Source organism: Saccostrea echinata, unplaced genomic scaffold, assembly GCF_033153115.1.
Source record: "Saccostrea echinata isolate AGI-Se365-2 ecotype Australia unplaced genomic scaffold, CSIRO_AGI_Sech_v1 ptg000009l, whole genome shotgun sequence".
In the NCBI taxonomy this organism is placed as follows: Eukaryota; Metazoa; Mollusca; class Bivalvia; order Ostreida; family Ostreidae; genus Saccostrea; species Saccostrea echinata.
In genome coordinates, this window is record NW_026889758.1 from 19,046,812 (window position 1) to 19,069,036 (window position 22,225).

A 22,225-nucleotide genomic window follows, 5' to 3' on the forward strand; every position below is an offset into this window, starting at 1 on the left:
AACGCAAAAAAAGAAGTACTCATACATTTTATCTAGGAGGAGAAAATTTAGCTTATGAACATTTCTACAAATATTTAGGTGTAATCTTTGATGAGAATATTGATTTTAGAAGAAATGCGGAAAATTTAGGAAAATCTGGAGGACGAGCTCTTGGATCTATGATATCTAAAATTCACTCCCTTAAAATGGTCGGATTTGAAACATTTGAAAAGCTGTATCTCAACTGTGTTGCTCCTATTCTAGATTACTGCAGTGGAGTTTGGGGAACCACAAATTATTATTGTGCAGAGATAGTGCAGTCCCGCGCCTTGCGGTATTTTTTAGGAGTACACCGATTCACCCCATTGATTGCAATCCAAGGAGAATGTGGTTGGATGCCATGCTACTATCGACATCAGATTAACGTCTTGCGATTCTGGAATCGTCTGGTGACACTAGAAAACGACCGTCTGACGAAGAAGATTTTCCTTTGGGATCGGAATCAAAATAACAGAACAAATTGGGCCTAAAAAACTAAACTATTATTTGATTCTCTGAATATGCCGTATACGTACACAAACTTATCAACATGCAGCATAGAACTTGCCGAAAGACTCCTCTGTCAGAAAATTAAAAGACAATGGATTGAAGATTTACAAAAAATTCCCAAACTAAGAACTTATCGTCTTTTTAAAAATCAATATGAACTGGAGCAGTACGTCAGTATGGATTTACCGAAACCTGTCCGATCAGTTATGGCAATGTTTCGTTACGGTGTATTACCACTTCGAATTGAAAATGGACGTTATAAATCTGAGCCACCCCAAGACAGAATTTGCCAGTTTTGCGAAAATAACGAAATTGAAAATGAAAAACATTTTTTACTACACTGTAAATTATATGAAATTAAAAGGATAGACTTCTTTCGTAAAATAGGTTTTAAAAATTTGTCAAATTTGTCTTTAGACGATACATTCTTTTCAGATATTTTATGTAAATTTCCCAGACATTCTGCAAACTTTATATTCGATGCTTTTAAAACTCGTCAGAATTTCACAAAAAGAACATTCTAATATAATTTATCTTCATTTATGTGCCTGTATATATGTATATTGTTAACATATAAACAGTGACATATAGGTCCTTTGGGCCGAGTGTAAAAAACTAAGTATATTGTTGTAAAATACACTGTATTACTGTATAATACACATGTCACTATAATAAATAATTTACTTACTCTATCTGAGGGTATATCACAAACAAGTATTAGCTTCCTAAAAAGCTTGTCTGACTTGAGCAAATTTATTTTTACATGAAGAATCAAGAAAAGTTAAATCCAGTGTAATCAACATGACTCTGAGTCATGAAATCAATTCTTTTGCTAAGAAACAAGAAACGTTCAATTCAGTGGCATCGACATGAAACAAAGCTTGAATTTATTCTATATACACTATATTGCTCGTAATTTCTTTTTTTCATGGACGTAGGAACCGGGAAGGGGGGGGGGGGGGCGTGCCCCAAATAATTTTGCCGATTTAGACATACCTAAACTTCTTGGAGATCAATCTAACAAACTGTAGGGTTGCAGCAGAAAAACTTAACTTGCTTGCCAAAAGTTATTCCTTTTTTGATGCGGATTTATGATATCTATAGCCAAAATAAAATTTTTGATTTTTATGCACTGTACATTTATATCCCATTTGGGATATTATAACATAGACGGGTTATAATATCCCATTTCAGAAATTGGTCCCAACCTGTTAAATAGAATTTGAGATTCTTAAATTATATACTAAGTTTCGAATTTATTAGATGAAATGCTAATATCATAGCCCCATGGACGACATGCTAACCTGAGCATTTTATGCCCAATTTGATACGTGTATATTTTATGTAAATTATAAAATGAATATATAAATGAATTATAAAATTAACATTTTGGATTCTTCCCGAGTTACCCTTGTTACGAAGAAAGTGCATGTTAAGGCCAACACGAAATTCACAGTTTTTGTTTCTCTTTATTCATAGATGTTGTCCAAAAGGGGACACAGTCTACAAAGTGCTCCAGTGATCAAAGGTTGCCATAATGATTTCTTGTTTGCTCTTTAGCAGATGTATTAGAACTTGTACTAGTTGTTGTTCGCTTTTTCTTGTTTAAAATATTTTATAAGAGATGTTTTACAGTTTTAAAAGTTCATGAATATAGTTCTTGATAATTTTTGCATATGCAAGGACGAAAAGTCATATCCTCAAGAATTTTAAAAACTTAAATCACACCAATTATCTTCATTTATTTACATTCCAACAATTTATGTACATGTATTTCTGCGCTACGTCCATATTTAAAAATTAAGACATCTCTCTCTCTCTCTCTCTCTCTAATTTTTGATTTCAGACAAATGATAAAATTTAATGCCTATCAGAAGTCATGCAAAATTTGATATTTTTTTTCTTGTTGAATGCATGTATTTCCTTTCAAGTACACATCCCAATATTATAACTGTACACCGTATATTTCCCCCAACAATTGAGACAAACTACCAGTATGTAATACACATTCTTCAAAATCTAATATATGTCTTCTAGAGAAAGAAAATAAATGAGCATTTTTTGGTTCCTTTACGATATACCTTTGTCGCCAGCCATAGGTTTTTGTGTACCTGGTTTGTGGAAATAGAATGGACAAAAAAATCTGTGTCTTGTGATGATAAGAATATAACTATAATATTGTGTTTTGCAGACAAGAAGCAAAATTGTAAACATTATTATGTTTATACATCATTTTTGACAGTAGGTCAATAATAAACGTATATGTGACCTGAGGTAGCTTGAATATTAATTCAGTAACTAATATGTTATAGTCAAGAATCTTGACAGGATAAACAACAATTCCTGCGAAAGTTAGTAAATTTACAAAATTTCATTATCTTCACAACACTGCAATATTCTGACTTGTCTGCACATCCTGAAAATAAAACAAAGATATTACATCAAATTATCGTATATGAACATTTGACTTGAAATTTACATAATTAATACATTTCATCGTCAGAAAATTGCATGTATGCGTTTACCTGTACCTGTTGTGATCAATTTTCCTTCCATGACAAGTAATACTATTCACTTTCATACATCTTTTATTGAAACAGATATTTTTTCGTTTTAAAGAGATAACATTGCAGTGATAGATAAATCTATCGACACACACACACACACACCCACACCCTCACACACATATATATCAGACAGTAATTATTTTCTAAAGTGTAAAGATAATTCAAATAGACAGAGATGGTTTTTCTTCCCTCCATATGAGATATCTTTTTAAAAAAAAATTACCACAGACATTTTGATATTTATTTTTCTAAAAATTGAGAAACACCAGGAAAAAGAAATATCTTATTCTCAGAATAAAAAGTAAAACGGCAAATTGTTGAAACCTTACTAGATGTTAAAGTAAGTTATAGAATATAAATTTGTAAGCATAATCAGCCGAAAAAGACAGATCGAAAATAAACCCCTGATAACTTAAGACTTAAAAAGAAATATTAGCAAAAGAACTCACTATCAAGACAGCTACCCATTTTGCACATTTTTATCGTCTTTGGTCTCTTCACAGAGGCACAGTGGCGTCCAGCATGAAGCTTGGTTTTAGACCAGACACAGTTCAGTGTTCTTGTTTTAAAACCGTTAGTTCCACATTCACCAAGACACTGTATATACCAAAAATTGATATGCTGATTTCATTTTCAGTATTGCAATTATGTTCTTGTTTTAAAACCGTTAGTTCCACATTCACCAAGACACTGTATATACCAAAAATTGATGTGCTGATTTAATTTTCAGTATTGCAATTATGATCTTAAAAGAATTTTAAAAAAATAACTGTTTGAATTAAAAAAAAATAATTAAAAAACATATTCTTAATAGAACTTTGCTTCACTCCGAAATGACCCCATTAATACAATATTCGAAAAGTAGAGTAAGCAACTAAGCAAATCCCCCCTTATGTTTTCACGGTAATATGAAAAACTTTGTCCAAGCAATTGCATTTTTCGTAGAAACGATTTTGACACAATGTAAAGAACTCCGCCGAAATATGGCTGAAATATTGCCGACTCGGCGTTAGACAATAATCAACAATCAATCAATGTAAAGAACAGACGTTTAAAGTTTATAAAAGATTGGCTGATCAGTCACTGAGAAAAAATTAATTGAAAATTTTGAAGAATACACTAGACTTGGTCATTATCGTTTGTGTGAATTTTCATTAAGAGTGACCCAGCCAACTGCAAAAACACCTGCTGAAAAAAATCCCAACAAGATGATTTTTAAATATGCCCGTTCAGAAGAAGACTTTTAAAATAACCCTTGCCCTATTTTTGGCCTTTTCTTTTTTGTCTCCTTTTGAAAAAGCGCATAACCCGTCATTTGAATAACTTTAAATTCCCTCTGTGCTTCGATGCTCTTTGTCAAGTTTGGTCTAAATTGGCCTCGAGGTTTTAGAGAAATTAAATTGTGCAAAAATTACAAATGAAAGAGAGAGACAGATGGACAGACAGACTTCAGAAAAGCTTCTTGGGCTTACAGCTCAGGTAAGATAAAACAACAATCCAAAGACACAGATGTGGAAATTAAATACTCCCTGAACAAATAATATTTAAAGTTTACGAATAAATAAAATTATCATGAGTTCGATAATCTCCAAGACAATTATCATGAAGTTTTAATTTATAACCATTTCAAAATATAACCATTACATTGGTGTTCAAGGACCACATCTTATTACAGGAATAACAAGAGATGTTTCTTTTAAACATCTTCTCTGAGGTACAAATAGACAGAAAACCATTGAATTCTCGATTATGTACTAATCAGGGTCTATACACTTGCTATTTCGATATTAATAATCTTTTTCCACATATGGAAATTGTAAAACATCATAGACAGATTAAGCTTACAGTGTAAATACATGTACCATGTAATTGCTAATTTTATGTATTTGTAAAGTTACCTTACCCGAGTCCATTTCGATGCAGTCCAGACAGCTTTGCAGTCACTATTGGAACACTCCTTTTCTGAAGGAGGAACCGTTCCCAGTCTGTCACAATGATCAGTATCATTCATGATTTGACCGTTTGATATACAACTCACTTCTCGTCTTTGCAAAGCAACTTTGTCCCTCACACATTCCTTTGAAGAACACTACAAAAGAAATATGTATTGTTGAATGAATGAATAAAAAAAGAACATTGGGCCATCATTAAAAATATCTTTGTTTCCCCTAACCCGACCCTAAAATCTCAAGATGGGTAGGTAGGTAGGCAAATATTTTTTTTTTTGACAGCAGCTTTGAAAATACCTTCTTAAAATTTAATGGAATGATATCTTTATAAATAAGTTAAGTACAAAAGAAAGTGATTTGTAAACAGATAGAATACCATACAAATGCAGATTAAACTCAACATTTAAGGTAAATTAATTCACAACTATTATTCAATCGAACCATCTCATACAAGAGTAAATTTGTTAAAAATCGAATACATCTGTTTAAAAGATTCTCTGGTACGCAAAGACTGGACACCAGAGTATTTTTTTTATACCTACTATCAGCTTCCATTGCTTTGTACTTTTTCAAAGGCTTCGAATTGTGCAGTGCTGCTAGAGCATTTCATTTTAGAGTCTCGATGTAAGGAGCTATTTCTAAGTTGCAGGTTCAAATCCTAATGCGGGACGTTGAGAACAGTTCTTCGAATGGCACAGTAAAAACTTAGGTCCAGTTACGCATTAGATACTGGCACGGGAAAAACAATCCTCATTGCTCATGGCCTTAGGTGCCACGTACACGTCTAAATTTGGAGTCCTTCACCAGACAAATGTTTAAATAAATGTTGTTGTCCCAACAATTATCAAATAGATTCAAATCAAAGAAACAACCAATCTTCCAGGGCCTTATTAAAGAAAAATACACGGACGTCTCAGGAAGCTTGTAACATAATTTCAAATCTATTTGGAAAAAGCATGTTAACAATATTTAATTGAGGCAAACAATATCTAAAAATGATAACATGTCTTACACAATGTCAAAGTTACGAAGTTTAACCCATGATTAAAAGGCGGGAATAAAGGACATTTGAATTCTATTCATTAGGATGAAATATGCATTTACAACTCCTATGGCCCCATATAGTAAACATTGGAATATAGATGAACTGTGTATAAGATCAAAACTCAAATCAAATAAATCGCAATGAAACTGATTGGTGTTTTCACAAGGTGGGCCCATTGTCTGCTCATGAGGGGTATCACGAGGAGGGCCTATGGGCCTAAGCATGCTCTCTACGTACCTTAATTTTAAGACAGGCTAGTAAATACAACCCAAACACTTTCAATTAATCATTGGATATTATATTTTATAAACAAAGTGTTTCAAGAGTGCAGGATTCTAATATGCTAAAGGCATAAGGTTGATGCGTTGCCTTTCTTTTAAAACACGAACTAACCCTCCGTGACCATATGTTGTAGGCGCTATTTTGTTTCCAATAAACGCTTGAAAATCACAGAACAAAATCATCCGATCTGATTAAAAAGAGATTTGATGGAATTTTATTTTATAGAAGTTGATAAACTTAAAAAAAGTATTTGAATAATCTTAGGAAAAAAAACTTTCCAGTCGGCGCGTTTTAATTGGGTCGGTCGCGTTAGGGGAAACAAAGGTAATTTTTATTTTGGCCTTGAAACGTTTTCATAATTGATTTTACATGTGTATGTGTATATAAAATTTTAATATACCTCTGACCAGTTCCCTCGCTGCCATTCAACACAAGGAAATGTATTACAGCTTTGAATCAACATTGGTGCACTGTGTCCAGCTCTAGTACAATATCTCACCGGAAACACTTCATAATAATCACGCGTAATGATCTCACAACTGACATTTCGTGACTGTAACCCGCCACCACACGAAGCAGAGCACGAACGCCATTCCGACTGAACAAGGTACAGGGGCCTGTACCGCCTCGACACTGGGTCAATCTGTTTTGTGGGCACACTACGTGCAACTAAATTTAATGGCTGAAGTCCAGAGAGGTATTTCTCCCTTCGCATTGTAGCTTTAATTATGTCGTACACACTGCTAAAGGTGACACTAGAAGTCGATTGCAGGGACCCTGCCTTACAGGAGTACGTCCCAGAATCAAACTCTGGAATCGCGTTTTTGATTTTCAAGAATCTCTTTCGAGTTAATTTGATTCTTCCAGAATATGTAATAAAGGTTCCATTTTTAAGCCACTTGATATCTTGTATTTGTATCCCCCGTGTTGGACACTTAATTAGTATTGTTGTTCCTGGTAATATGACCGCTGACATTCCAATAGTAAGTTTCACTCGTTTTAGTTTGTCTAGTTGAAAGAACTGCACATCAAGGGACCTTAACTTTGGTTTTGGACACACAGTTTGATTACAGTTTTGAACATCTATTGGCTGCTTGTTCGAATCACATAAATCCGATGTTATATTGATATAATGACCTTTAGCATTCTTTTTGATACAGTACACATCACGTGACTGATATCCAGAACCACATGTTACCGAACACTAAAAAAATTCATAAAATTCTTAAGAGAAACATTAATCCAAAGAAGCAAAACAGAATATGCGTGCAATTGAATATGTCACATACATTGTATGTATGGCAAAAGAAGTTGAACAAACTACAAAGGAGATGGGTGAACAAGGCGTGCAGAATGCCTATATCTTCAGATATGTAAAAAATTTAATTCAGTTTATGAAATTAGTATTTAGAGTAAAGTTTTCTATATTGAAATTCATGAAATTATGATAAACAAAACTTTTCTGAGGAAAAATTTCCCGGCAAAATTTATTCTGTTATTAAAAATAATTGTGGTATTCGTTGGGATCGAACCCCCTAGCAATAAAAATCCTGAGTATCCTAAGACCAACCACTACGCTACACAACTCCTGATGAATAGTGGCATTTAAATTATGTTTGCGATATGACCCTTGACTAAATGGACCAAGTATTTCTCAGAAGATGCGAATGTTATGTCATAAAAGTGTATTTTTAAGGTAGAGTGGGTCTTTGCTCCATGTTTTTGTTTACCAAAAAATGTATAGTTTTAAGCAAACTTTGATGATAACCTTTCAAAAAAAATGGAGCGAAGACCCACTCATATCAAAACATTTTGTTAAAGTGTGAGAAAATGATCCTTTTTGTCATCTTTAGTGTGTGAATGCTATTTCATAGGCAAATAATTTCAAACTTCGTGGGATTTTTGCAAATTGTGGAAATTTTACATAAAGTGTACTTTAATGTTAGATGAAATCTCAAAGAAAAAATTGTTATTGTTGAGATTTAATTTTTCACCTTCATGTTTGTTGCACTATAGGCACTTCGCTCGCCTTGTTCGCCCATCTTCTTTAAACAAATGGAAAATTCACAATAAAATGATTATAATTAATACGAAAAACTTTGAAACACGGGGCGAAAATAACCCTACAGTATCTCGTACGTACAACATAGCAAAAATATTTTCAAGTAACAGCAATACGCTTCCGTTGATTGATAACCATACAAAAAAAAGATGCTTGCAAAAGACTACACATCTTTCCCAGGTTTCCCTATATCTGAATACAAATATGTTTTACCTGTGACCAAGCACCTGTCATCCACTCAGAGTGACAGTCTATTTTATTGCACTTTCTATTACGTGTTGGGATGGGCTGCTCACACATGTTGTCTGGTAGGTGGATCACGTGTCTGTATCTAGCTGCAAATTCTTGGATGCACTCTACGTCACGGTGCATTATTCCACCGCCACAGCTCACTGAGCACATCCCAAAATCACCAATTTTCCATCTAAATATGACGTGCAATTTTTAAATTATCTTTACAATTCACGATATCTGGTTGCATTTTATTAAAAAAAATATCAAAATTGAAAAGTGTAATATTTGGGTAAACAACGAAAAGGGTAAAGAGGTTTTCAGTCAAAATACTACACAAAGTAAAAAAAAAAATAGCATTACCTCTGTGGACAATTGATATCATTGCACACTCTCCTTTCAATGGGAACAAGTTTTGCATTACTGCAATATTTATCGTCCACAGTGGAACCGTTATATACATTCACACATCTGATTATTGTTTGTTGTACACCTGGAACATCAAGATTAGTGAAAATAATCCTAAAATATAGGGAAAAAAACTGATCTTGTCACTTAAAATATGTTTATTTCAACTATCAACATCCGGTAAGTTGAGTTTCTTTACAAAACGTCACATAATATTCATAAAGTTTAATATTAGGTAAAACATCTTACAGCAGCAGCTTCCTAAGACTTCAATACCTGAACGTAAGTGTTTGCCTCTAAATGTACTCTTATAGTTCTCTACTTTGTATCTAACTAGCGAAGAAGTCATAACAATTGTTATATCTTACATATAAATGTATAAATTGAGCATAAAATGTTGAGGTAAGCATGTGGCCCATTGTAATAAATTCTGTTAAAAAGGAGTTTGTCATATTTTCGGTCCTTAAATTGCCCCCATTGCAGGAAAAATTAAATTCCGAAACTTATTGCACATTTGCAAGAAACCACCAATCATAACTCAGAACAAGAATTTAATTAATGTGTGAAATGAACGAAGAGTTTTGGAAACATTTTTTAGAAGACGTCGTTTTTCGGTTTCAAGGTGGTTTTCTTGGTACAAGTTTTTTTTCGGCCCAAAATTTGCCCTCCTCCCCCTTACCAGGATGAACAAGGAAATTCTGAAAACTTAGAGGAAATGGAGGATGAAGATAATGTGACGGACGGACCGGGAAAACAACTATTTTATCAGATTTCAGAGGATTGAAGAAAGCTTTTGGGTGGGGTTCAGGAATGACATTTTCATCCTAAGGGCCAATTGAGTCGAAAAAAGAATATTTCCTTATAAAATCGGATCCCAGAATTCATCTTAAATTGTTTGCAGTAGCCATTTCATCTTTTGAATATAATTGGTGATGTCCTTTATTGGCAATACGGTTTCGGAATTTTTGGTTTCATAGGGAAGGCTTAAATCGGGGGCCAAAATTACATTTTTTCTACATAAAACGATATTCCGAAAACTCCTTAAACATTTAATGCTACAGCCAAATCAATTTCGAGAATATAATTGGTGTGTTTTGTAGATTTGCAATAAGGTTTCGGAATTTTTTTCAAGGAAGTTTATTGGTGGTCGAAAAAAATATCAAAAAAAACTGATTTTCAAAAATCCTTTTTAAACATGTACGGAATCCATGCTTAATAAAATTCTTTTATTTCAGACTAGTAATTAATTTATTGTATGAAATAGTATAGTACGTACTAACATAAAAGACCTGTGGAGCATTTTATAATCAGTTTGATATCTGTATATATTTATGTTAACTATGGACTAACTATTATAATTGCTTTTTCACTAGTTATCTAGGTATAAAAGAGAGTATATTTTGAGTTAAACCCCTACATGTTACTGTCATCTGACATCATCAAGTTGCTTTTCATTTGTATCCAGTGCCTTGAGGAGAACACTTACCACCAAGGCAACTGCGACTACATGACGTCATGCCAACGCTGCGGTACTCAAACTGCTCTACACAATCCTTTATTACACAAGGAGAAGATGTCAAAGGCTTTAATCCTTTAAAAGCAAATTCTTGGTTTACATAATATGTACGAAAGAAAATGAGAAAATTTTAAAGGTTGCAACAGCTGTTGATATTCTTTATTTCTATCGAACACTGAAAAAAGAATTTAAGTTGCTGAATTTATTGAAGTTCTGAACAAAACAACAAATGAATTATTCACCAGGGCATTCCTCGTCCGGAAGTTCTGACATTTTACCAGTGTTTGGGACATAAACTTGACATTTTACGTAACGCCACTTCCGGCCTCTTCCGCACGTGACGCTGCAGGACTGCCATTCTCTCGCCATATATCTAACGGGATTTAAAATTATATAATTTACCTTCCAATGCCCCAGAACAAACACTATTGCTTTTTTCAGTCTATAAATATGTTTTCAATAGATCAACCTGCCTTCAGTACTGTTTATAGGTTCATTGCCATAAAATATATTCACATTAATTAGTTTATGTTAAAAATAGGTAATTCAACTCATATGGAATGTTATCTAAAATCTTAATAGAGTTATTACAACACGAACTTAAAATCTGGACCACGATCTCTATTTCATTTCTTTTATAAAATCTGTGCTGTGCTCCATACAACTTTAGAAATTTATTCCCCATCATTTGTAATTGAATACATGTGACCTTGTACATTTACTAAGCCCACCCCAAATGATTTAAAATTGTATTAGGAATTATTAGCAGCGTAATATTACAGCACTATTGTGCTTTAAAAACAAATTTTATTTGCCTGTAGTATTCTGTTTCACGTAGTAGTTCCGCCTATATTTACATTATGATCGTATTTTCTTTACTCGGCGAGGTACATTTATTCTCTCACACACAAACCTTGGGCGTGGTTCCTTGTCTGTGATGTTCTGGGGTGGTATTCGTTTTATCGACTCACTGTCCGACTCCCCAATCACTACCTCTTGTAAATCTAGATATTATACAAAATTTATTATAAATTAATTTCATTTAGAGAACGCCAAACGCAGTGGAATTTTTTATCAACAATTTTCTATTTCTCATGACAATTAAGCTTTCCATTTTCTTTTCTATCTTCAAATACATCAAGTTATTAATTGTCTGATTGTAAAATCTTTAAATATTGTAAAAGAGTTGATTTAATCCTCATACTTTACAAATGAAGATGCTGAGCGCAGTTTGAAATGTATATATCTGGCATTTGAATACTTGATATGTTAGATGTATGCAAAAATGCACTATCATGCTGCTTCATCTTAACACCATACCTTTAAGCATGTAATCTGCATAGCTGGAATCTTTAAAAGAACAAGCAATAAAAACTAATGTCAAGCAAGCCATGTATAAAGTAAAGGCAACCAAGTACCAATGATGTATCACATAACACATACTAGTAAATATAATTAAAAGCACTTTGCCCGACAGAAACTTTATAAAGTTCTGATTTTGTTAAAAAAAATTCTTGTAGAATGATTTTAAGCTCTAAGACAGACATCCTATATTCTAGCAATATTTAGACACCTTTACCCAATGACATAATTTAATAATAACCATACCTCCAAAGCAAGTCAGGCAAATTTTAATTTTGTTTTAAAATGTGATACATACCTCTTTGAACTAGACACGGAGTAGTATTACAAGATTGAACTGTTATGGGTTTAGTTTTTAGATCACAAAATTCTCTTCCAAAGTGTTGGCAGACGACACCTCTACGTTGAACACCGTCACCACATGATACAGAACACTGTAATTCATAATCAATAAATGTATACTAATCAAAACTTCTAACCCGCCAATCTTATGAACATGTACATGTACCAGAGCATTTTTTATTTGTGATATTAATTATAGGGGTCACATCTTAAAATTGTTTAAATACAATTTTTTTCTTAAATTATTCATTCCATTTATTTAGTAATTGATACTGGTTAAGTTACTGATAAAATTAATGGATAACTGCTCGACACATAAATCCAGATTTTTGAAAAATGCGAAATCACCAAGTAACGATATCGACGAGCAGTAGTTACCCGAAATCTTGACTGTCGACAAAGATCAGCAATACTTCTGGTCACTTGAAACTTCCGGTTCAATGCATTGCCACTTTAATGGAGACGATGCAACTGCCTAGAAACCTTGGTTTCTTTCTTTATGTGTGATTTATGCACTTACTTCGAATCATACTTAAAACTTTTGAAATTAATGAAAATTGCGATATATTGCAGAAATTGACCTCATTTTATGCTGCAAACAAGTCGTGTCGTACCAATGTCTTTCCCAAGCTCAAAACGTTACATTTTATTCCAAATGTAATGGTTTTTCTTTTCTTTCTTTTTTTTTTTAAGAAAAGAAACCAACAACAAAAATCAAAGAAAGCAAATATAGTAGTTGCATATAGTACACGAACACGATTTATCCTTTCATGATAACATTGTCAAGGTTAAATAAATCTTTCAACTTTTTAAATATTTTTGGTGTTAAATCACAGAGTACATGTATCACTAACAGGAGATTCATGTAAATTATAGTATCGCGTTGCCGTTTAGTGCTTAGGCTACTATAAAAAGAAAAATAGAGTGGCGGTTACTTTTTGCTGTGCAAGGAAAGAATAAAATCACTTTTGAGACTAAAATCCTGATGGGAACTATTTAATATAATATATGGTAAAAAACTGAGATAAAGCATCTTACAAAAGCAAATGTTCTTGTCACTATAATATAATAAATATTATGGCTAATTTTGAAGTAGTATGTTAAATAAAAGCAAAAGAAAAGAAAAAAACAAAACAAAACACGAGAACAATATATTACCAGTTTTGGAATTTCAGGTCCAAATGTTGAGATCTCTCGAGATTTTCGCGTTATATCTTTTGTATCCAAATTTCGTATGTGAATTTGAATTATTTTTTTTTTAATTATGACGTCATAATATATACCCTTTTTTATCCTAATGGCAGACTTAGATTGAATAACATGGTTTATGTTCTATTCTTCCAGAATACTTTATTCATACATTTCTGTTTTTTTTCTTTATACACTTTTAATATTACATGTTCAAACATTCACAAAAATGCAGTTCCCGTTATCATAGTATGCTTTATATATTATAGTACCCGATGGCACCGTTCACGTTGCCAGCTTTTATTTGATCTGGCTCAAAAATAAACAATACCTGTAAACTATTACATTATTGAAATACTTCCATTTTATAAGGCTTAATTTTCAATCTATAAAATATTGCTTACTGGTGACCAATGGCCAACATGCCAAACAGGACAGAACTTCCTGTCACACAATCTTCTGGCCTCTGGTGTCAGAGTGTTACAGAATGTTTCATTCACATAGGTTTGGGAAGAATTCGTATAAAACTTAACGCATCGTCTGGCTCTCCGTGTGAATTTTACAGAGCACGAACATTTACTCCAGCGTCCATACACCCAGTCGTACCTAAAACTAATAAGAATTTATTAAATATAAGAACATTTTTGTATAGTAAGCTAAACGATATAGAAAAATTTTATTGCCCACAAATTGAACCCCAAAACTGTGACCAAAATGCTTTCAACAATCATGATCGGAGAATATAAGTTAATGCTTTCCGATATTAAGATATTTCCGATATTACTACGTAATTGTTGTTATTTATTTATTTTTTAATGTGAATTCTTCATCACAACTGTTACAAATAATTTCTACATGAAGGTATAAGTTGACAGGTCTGAGTGTACGTTTGTGGTCCTGTTACCTCTCTCCACATTCCCGTACTTGACAGGTCCGAGTGTATGTTTGTGGTTTTGTGGTGCTCTTACCTCTCTCCACATTCCTGTACTTGACAGGTCTGAGTATATGTTTGAAATCCTCTTACCTCTTTCACATTTCTGTACTTGACAGGTCTGAGGGTACATTGTAGTCCTCTTACCTCTTTCACATTTCTGTACTTGACAGGTCTGACTGTATGTTTGTGGTCCTCTTACCTCTCTCCACATTCCTGTACTTGACAGGTCTGAGTGTACGTTTGTGGTCCTCTTACCTCATTCACATTCCTGTTCTTGACAGGTCTGAGTGTACGTTTGTGGTCCTCTTACCCCTCTCCACATTCCTGTACTTGACAGGTCTGAGTGTACGTTTGTGGTCCTCTTACCTCTCTCCACATTCCTGTACTTGACAGGTCTGAGTGTACGTTTGTGGTCTTCATATCTCTCTCCACATTCCTGTACTTGACAGGTCAGAGTGTACGTTTGTGGTCCTCTTACCTCTTTCACATTTCTGTACTTGAGAGGTCTGAGTGTAAATTTGTGGTCCTCTTACCTCTCTCCACATTACTGTACTTAACAGGTCTGTGTGTACATTTTTTGGGCCTCTTACCTCTCTCCACATTCCTGTACTTGACAGGTCTGTGTGTACGTTTGTGGTCCTCTTACCTCTCTCCACATTCCTGTATTTGACAGGTCTGTGTGTACGTTTGTGGTCCTCTTACCTCTCTCCACATTCCTGTACTTGACAGGTCTGTGTGTACGTTTGTGGTCCTCTTACCTCTCTCCACATTCCTGTATTTGACAGGTCTGTGTGTACGTTTGTGGTCCTCTTACCTCTCTCCACATTCCTGTATTTGACAGGTCTGTGTGTACGTTTGTGGTCTTCTCTCTCGCATACATCTTTTATTGCTGACTTGTTTCCCTGTTACTCGATTATTACAAACCACTCTTGTTCTTCTATATCCTTGATGAAAAAAAAAACTTATGGAAGATTAAATTCTGCTACGGAGTTAATTACTTACAGATTGGGTAAGAAATCACACTAATCTATTTTTACTTTAAAATACTAGCAACTTTTCTGAGAAAAAAATTTCAAGAATTTTACAGATTTAAACAATTCTTATAAAAGTTTATTTGTCTGATTAGATATGAGTTCCTAAAAGAACAAAAAGTGACGTTCAATTGCACGAGAAAATGAAAAAATCGTGTTACCTACACCACAAGTCGATGAACATTCACCAAATCCTGATTGTTTCCACTGAAATTTGGCAAAAGTCGGGGAAATACACGAATTGTTTCCCCCACAAACACCACAATTATCCATCTCTATTTTTGATCCAAGTACATTATCACATCCTACGTGCTACAAAATGTCATATTATCTGTTAGATCAACGTTAAATATCCCAAGACATTATAAAATATAATTATGTCACGCAACCCCAACCATTAGCTTTCCGAAAACTTCATTCTTATCTCTGGTCATAGATGCAACCAAGACGAAACAGCGAATTTTCTTCAAGTGTGACTTTATGAATTAGTTAAAAGTTGTAGGGGTGTTATAATCATAAATAGAACCTTAATTGTGGTGAATTGAAAACTATAACAAAGTGCATGTTTATCTACTTACCCAGCACTTGCCATCAATGCACATATCTTTGGAACCATTACGGCATCTCGTCCCATCAAGTACTTTGTCCGCGAACCTGTGGATTATATTAGACCCCACTGCCTGGCAGTATAGGGCACAGGGACTGGTGGAGTCATGGTAGGGGATCCATTTCAGAAACCTCCCTGAATATGGCTGGTTATTGAAGGACGAACACTGAACAGCCCGGAAATCAGGGTCATCCAAAATACATTCCTGATTAATAAAGATCAAGTTATTCTTTGCCAAAATAAATATTTTGTTGCATTATCTTTGAAACAAGAGACACATGGCCATGGGCCACAATGCACAACCGAGTCACTTTGACCCTGCTGTTCTTCATCAGCTGATTTTTTTTAATGAAAATTTCATCATAATCGGTGACCATGCGTGCCAAAAAAGCACGCACGGTCACCGATTATGATGAAACTTGGTTCATTATTATAGTTGAGAAACATAAGGCAATCAAAATTTGGTTGTTACATGTATGCAGAAATTTTAAAAAAAAAATGAGGTTTTCATATACTTTGAATTTTTACTTAGCCTTATGGACAGATGATACAAACAAACTTTTATCAAAAATTTTGAAAATAACAACTTGAGTCATGTTTATATAAGTAAAATGAATAAGTTTTACCGAATAGATTTTGATTTTTCATTCACATCTTAACAATAATGGGATTTAAAGTGATAAAAACTTGTATAGAATAATAAGGATGGTTGCAGAAAGGTAGAATTTTAAACACCGTAGAAAGTTTACAATTTCTTAATAATTTAGAAATTAATTATTTGCATCATTTACAACCAAAATAGGACCCAAAATATATACCAATCCAGGTATCCATTTTTTTGTTTGTATCATTTGTCCTTAAGAAGGACTTAGAAAACCAAATTGACCACTCACACAAAAACAATGTACCTAAGTACCACTTATGACGTAAAGAAATGTTTGGAATACATTCTTATAAATGTGGAAACTTGTAATCATGGCTACATTTGGCATACATTTTATATTATTAAAAACACTCATTTGACAACATTTACTAATTACAGGAGCTACATGACCAAACTCGATAACCGATGTAAAGAAACAATAAAAACAGTTGACCTTATATGACTAATCATGACTTATAGCAATATTATTCTAAAAATAAATATCATGATAACACAGCATTGCGACACACAAATTGTGGACTAGATTTGAAAAATAATGTCATCTTATGGAGAAAAAAAAAACATGGAGAATAGAAATTTCAAAATATATATCTTTAAGACCTTGTAACTCAGAGAGCAGTATAAAAATATAGGAAGTTCTTATTATAATTATGGTAACCATGGAAACAACATCGTATTGGTTTAAAGTATACATGTACATTAGGAAACAAGTTTAGAACTTTTGAAAAGTGGAAATTTATACCACACTATTGCCTATATAAATTGCTTTCCAGTTATACAGAAAAGATAGAAACCAATGAAAACATAGAGAGTTAATTAGAAATAACTTTTCGGTATTACTGACATAGCATCTACTAGTATTGCCAACCAACATAAAAATATCACATTAAGATATGTTACAAGGATCTTTCCCTATTATTTGGTTATATGAGAACTTTTGATTGCTTTTAAATTTTGAATGTATGATTAATAAAAATGAGTGAGAAAAAATGTTTTTCAATACTTTGTTTCCATAGTAACATATGTAATGGTTATTTTCCAAAATATCTTCGACTTTTGGAAACAGTCACTGTCACTTTTCTTCTTTAAATGATTAGACTCTAAACATGTTGCCATTGGTATCCCTGACACGTATCAACCAATATTAACCTGATATGAGTTAAAAGTATCGCATACTTTTATCATAGGAAATTTCAGGAAATTCTCTGACTATGCGTATGACCCATATAAGAGATAAAATACTCGCAAAGAATGTCTCTTAATAAGGAGATAAGGGGAAAAAATTGTAAATGTACCAGGTATACATTTCCTTAATAGGTTCATTCGCAGATCTACAGCCAGGCACCATCAGGGTGGCTATGTACAATACCAGACTAAAGATCTTAATTTCTCGTAATGTCAATTTTTCTTCCTCTTTTCCTCATGGGTGTGAGAAAGATTTAACAAAAAAATATCATGTAACAAATGATAGAATGGCTCCCTCAGTATGTGGCTAATTGAAACCTGACGCGCCAGACCTCAGCGTAGTGGTCATTTATAGGGATAAATCGCTCTTTAGTGCGCACCCTGTTTGTCCAGCCTCTGTTATTAAACAGATATTAATGAAGATGGGCGGATATGTATGAAACATAAATAACAATCCAATTCTTAACGATGAGGGATACATTACAACCTATTTTTCTTCCCTGGCAGATATTGTACACTATGATAACAGTAAACAAACTTTTCTTCACTATCTAAACAGACATTTTTATGTATATGCCTCGTGTAAGTTATCTTTTATCCTTATTTCTCTCTCAAAAAAAAAAAAAAATACAAGACATGCTCAGATTTATTTCTGATGGTCTCTAGATTCATGAAATTCTACAGAAACGTATTGCGGAAAAGTTTAAGAAGTTTTTAACCAAAGAAAGCTGATATAAAAATTAACGCCCAATTAATAGCGAAGACTTGTACAATTGGAAAAGGTTTTAAAATATACTGTTTGTTTAAACTCCCAAACCCACGCCAACAATGGCATCTAAAGTCGAAATACAATATCACTTAACAAGAATCGAATGAACAAGTTCTTTACACTAAAGTTCTCTTTCTAAAAAAATCAAATGCTGTGGGAGTCCTTACTTCTACAGAAAACATTCAGTTAACAATACTCCAATCAAAGAGGTTCTCTATCCTCTATCTCTTCCAACAAACCACTCGAATTTTGCCTTTTGAATAAGATCTTTGTCGCTGTGGCTGTACACTAGGATTGCAATGCAATTATTCAAGGAGCATATTAATTGACTTTTTAGAGGAATCTAATGCTGTATGTTTCCTGCAATATACTTCCAATACAGAGAGTACAGATACAATGGTTTACACTTGTTCTCTCTTTATAGTGTGTGGATATTGACGTCACTAAGGCTCTTTGTAGTCCTACCTCATTGTTACAGATCTACAATGTAAGCTTTATAATACTTACATCTTTCTTCGAATATTTTTACGTCAAAAAATATTTTTCATTTCTATAATAAAAGAGTTCCACATTACATGCATTAAGTTTACTATATACATGTATATGACCCGCATACACCCCTTATGACGTATACAATAGAAATTCGGTCATAATCTATATGATAAATGATTTCAGATGCATGACATTGCATGAACATGTCCCTTAATGATATTACCTGAGCATTACATAATTTATACTGAACATCTTCTGCACGGCAGCCATATACTATATGCTGGTTTTTGATACATCGTCTGGTCCGATAGGAGGCGCCACCATTACACGTGCGGGAACAAGTGCTCCATGGTGACCAAGGACTCCACAAGTCACTTGTGACCTTCAGGAAAGGAACAGAAAACGTCACATTCAACGGTGTATAGCCAGATAATTTGACGATTAGTTAGAAAGATTTATTGGATGTTAAAAACAAGAATGATGGTATTCGATAACATCAATGTTAATTATAATTTTAATTTTTTCAATATTTTGTAAAAATGATTAAGGTACATCATTTAGATCGCAAACAATCCTAAACTTAAGATTCTATGGTTAACAACATTGGAGATAGCACATAGTCATAAAAATTGATCTAATCATTGAAATATGGGGATTTTTTTTTATTTCTATCTCAGAAATGTAAACTTCTACACTGCTAAGTTTAGCATGTTTGCTTATCGTGTTTGATTGTTGAAATCTCGTAATGTATACATCTGTGAAATCATTAACGAAAACTCGGTTCATGTGCAGACAACACGAATATAATTCGTAGTTAACTTTATTTTTGTACATTGATAATTGAAAAATGATAGGAAAAGAGAGAATAGCAAGGTTAATTGAATCTGATAGACTCCTAATGGGGGGTATTGGCCTTTTAATTCCCTTCCAGTTATTAGGCGGTATCTGGGACTGTTCATAAGAACCATTTGTTTAAATGTTATCTCTTGTTTAGAGAAATACATGGCTTTCCTTGTGTAAACTTTCACGTCTAAAAAGAAAAAAAATACCATCGTCTCGACGTCCATTGTCAAGCAAAGAGCGAGAAATTACAGAATTATATACATATAAAGAAAGTGACATGCCCCAGTTGTTGTATATATAAAATAATTTAAAACACCAAAAAACATAAATTTATATACATGAAGCGAACTTAGGATGTGCAGAATATAAGCGAGTCCGACCCTGATGTTACGTATACATAACAACTTTTCACCCTCACATTCTGACATTAGCCACTAGTCCTTCTATATGTGCAATTCAAGACTAAAATTTTACAAGCCATGCAATCCGAAGGTCAAGATAAGAAGAAAAATACGATTGAAAGGACCTTGAAATTTTTACGCTGAATTTCATGTTCAAAAATAAAATAAAATTTTATTAAATTCCAATCTGATTAAAATCAGACCTTTGTTACGCTCCGAAATTCTGAAAGTCGCTGTACTAATTTACATTGTAACTTTATACCCAATTAAATTGAACATTTCCCATAAGCTCAAGGATAAAAAAAAAAACAGGAGAACAAACGTAAGATCTCAGATTTAAAACACACAAAATAAGTAAAGTCAATATAACAGTAAACACCTATCACAATATTGATAAACACTGTTCCTTACATCACGTAACAACTGAAAATTCGCATGATACTTCAACATGGGAAGGTTATTAGAATTTGATTCTATTAAAAAATAATTTCCAAAGTGAACAAATTTATGAAATTTGCACTTACTGTACTCAGGAAAAACAAGATGCCCAGATAAACTGACAGAACCTTCATTCTGACCAAGTATCCATCATTTTTAGAAACAAGAGTCCTGCTTTTCCCCTCGTCACATCTCGATTTGACAATTCAGTGCAGTCACCGTTGCGGAACCAGTCTTTACTTATTAGTCGGATTCTCCTCCGGGAATTGGGGCCCTTTAAATTGAAAGATACGATAAACCCAGGTCTCACAAAATAGGAGATTTGCAAATGAAATGATAGTAAAAACTTGATCCACGTTAATAAACAAACCGACGTGGAATGTACTCCAACTTAAGAAGAAAAATGTATCTCCTCAAATCTTTCGGAGTCACCAGGTGAGGAAGAAATTCGATACAACCACGAAAGGTGTTCAACTGACCAGGAGTTTTCACACAAATCTTACATTCCCGAGTTACAGTTTTAATAAATCAAATCCAGGAAAGAAAAAAAAAACGTGTGTGTGTTCTTATGCAATGCACTTATTTCAAAACATTTATAGTGCTCTAAACAAAGAGAAGCGGGACGCGATAAACAAACTGAAGTGCTGAAAACTCCGTGAGAGTATGGCTGTTTTCTTTATCTTGTTAAGTTGAAGTTAGCCAAACATATGACTCTTAATTAAAGCCCAAGATGATAAAACATTTAACACAAGGCAACCAAGAGAGAACGATGTTGTATATGCATAAATGCTAATGAACTACATTTAAAAAAGACTTTGCTAAATAAAATTGAAAATATGTTGTATTTTTGCTTTGTATGTTTTCCATAAATGGGTTATTTGAAAAAAAAATTTAAATTGATCTCATTTTTTTTTATGTCCTCCTTGAAAAAACATTGCGTTGCACCAGTCGGTCGGTCGGTAGACCAAATATTATTTGCTCAATATATTAAGAACCCTTTGCTTGGCTGACATCAACCTTGGTACATTGGAATCCTCTGAACCCTATTGATTTTGTTGTCACAAGAACAAAGGATAAGGGTCAAACTGGAAAGAGGATACTGACCGCTCAGTATCCCGAGAACCTTTTTTTTGACAGACATCAAACTTAGTACACTGGTATCCACTGCAGAGTAGATGACCACTCTAGATTTTGAGGTCACAAGGTCAAATATTAAGGGTCAAAGTACTTTAATAGAGTCAAAGGTCAAATTGGACTAGGAAGGTATTGACCACTCAATATCTTGAAAAGCCTTTGCTTGACAGCTATCAAACGTGGTACACAGGTTTCCCCTAGGAATTAGAAGGCACCTGTTGATTCTGTGGTCACAAGGCCAGAGGGC

The 22,225-nt window shown here is 33.5% G+C and overlaps 1 protein-coding gene across 3 annotated transcripts; it reads right to left on the bottom strand.

The window, feature by feature from the left end:
* Positions 1-2,255: 2,255 nt before the first annotated feature.
* LOC133181956 (ADAMTS-like protein 3) lies at positions 2,256-21,364 on the bottom strand. Of its 3 annotated transcripts, XM_061316617.1 has the most exons (18): positions 21,215-21,359; positions 20,931-21,118; positions 19,386-19,544; positions 16,024-16,257; positions 15,607-15,757; positions 15,229-15,358; positions 13,885-14,092; positions 12,249-12,384; positions 11,909-11,938; positions 11,502-11,592; positions 10,831-10,961; positions 10,559-10,663; positions 9,028-9,157; positions 8,647-8,857; positions 6,772-7,575; positions 4,999-5,184; positions 3,545-3,692; positions 2,256-2,944 (listed from the first exon to the last, which is right to left on the bottom strand). In XM_061316617.1, exons 2-18 carry the CDS (start codon positions 20,976-20,978, stop codon positions 2,841-2,843), a joined length of 3,006 nt encoding a protein of 1,001 aa, XP_061172601.1. In that variant the 5' UTR covers positions 20,979-21,118; positions 21,215-21,359; the 3' UTR covers positions 2,256-2,840. The 3 variants fall into 3 exon arrangements, with proteins under 3 accessions (XP_061172601.1, XP_061172600.1, XP_061172602.1); XM_061316616.1 differs by having other exon boundaries at positions 20,931-21,364; XM_061316618.1 differs by lacking the exon at positions 11,909-11,938 and having other exon boundaries at positions 20,931-21,364.
* Positions 21,365-22,225: the final 861 nt, after the last annotated feature.

Coding starts and splice junctions, on each gene's coding strand:
- LOC133181956 (XM_061316616.1), bottom strand. CDS start 20,978: ATGAAGGTTCTGTCAGTTTATCTGGGCATCTTGTTTTTCCTGAGTACA. Junction 19,545..20,930: donor TCTTGTTTTTCCTGAGTACA/GTAAGTGCAAAT, acceptor CCTTTCCTGAAG/GTCACAAGTGACTTGTGGAG. Junction 15,758..16,023: donor GCATTGATGGCAAGTGCTGG/GTAAGTAGATAA, acceptor GACATTTTGTAG/CACGTAGGATGTGATAATGT.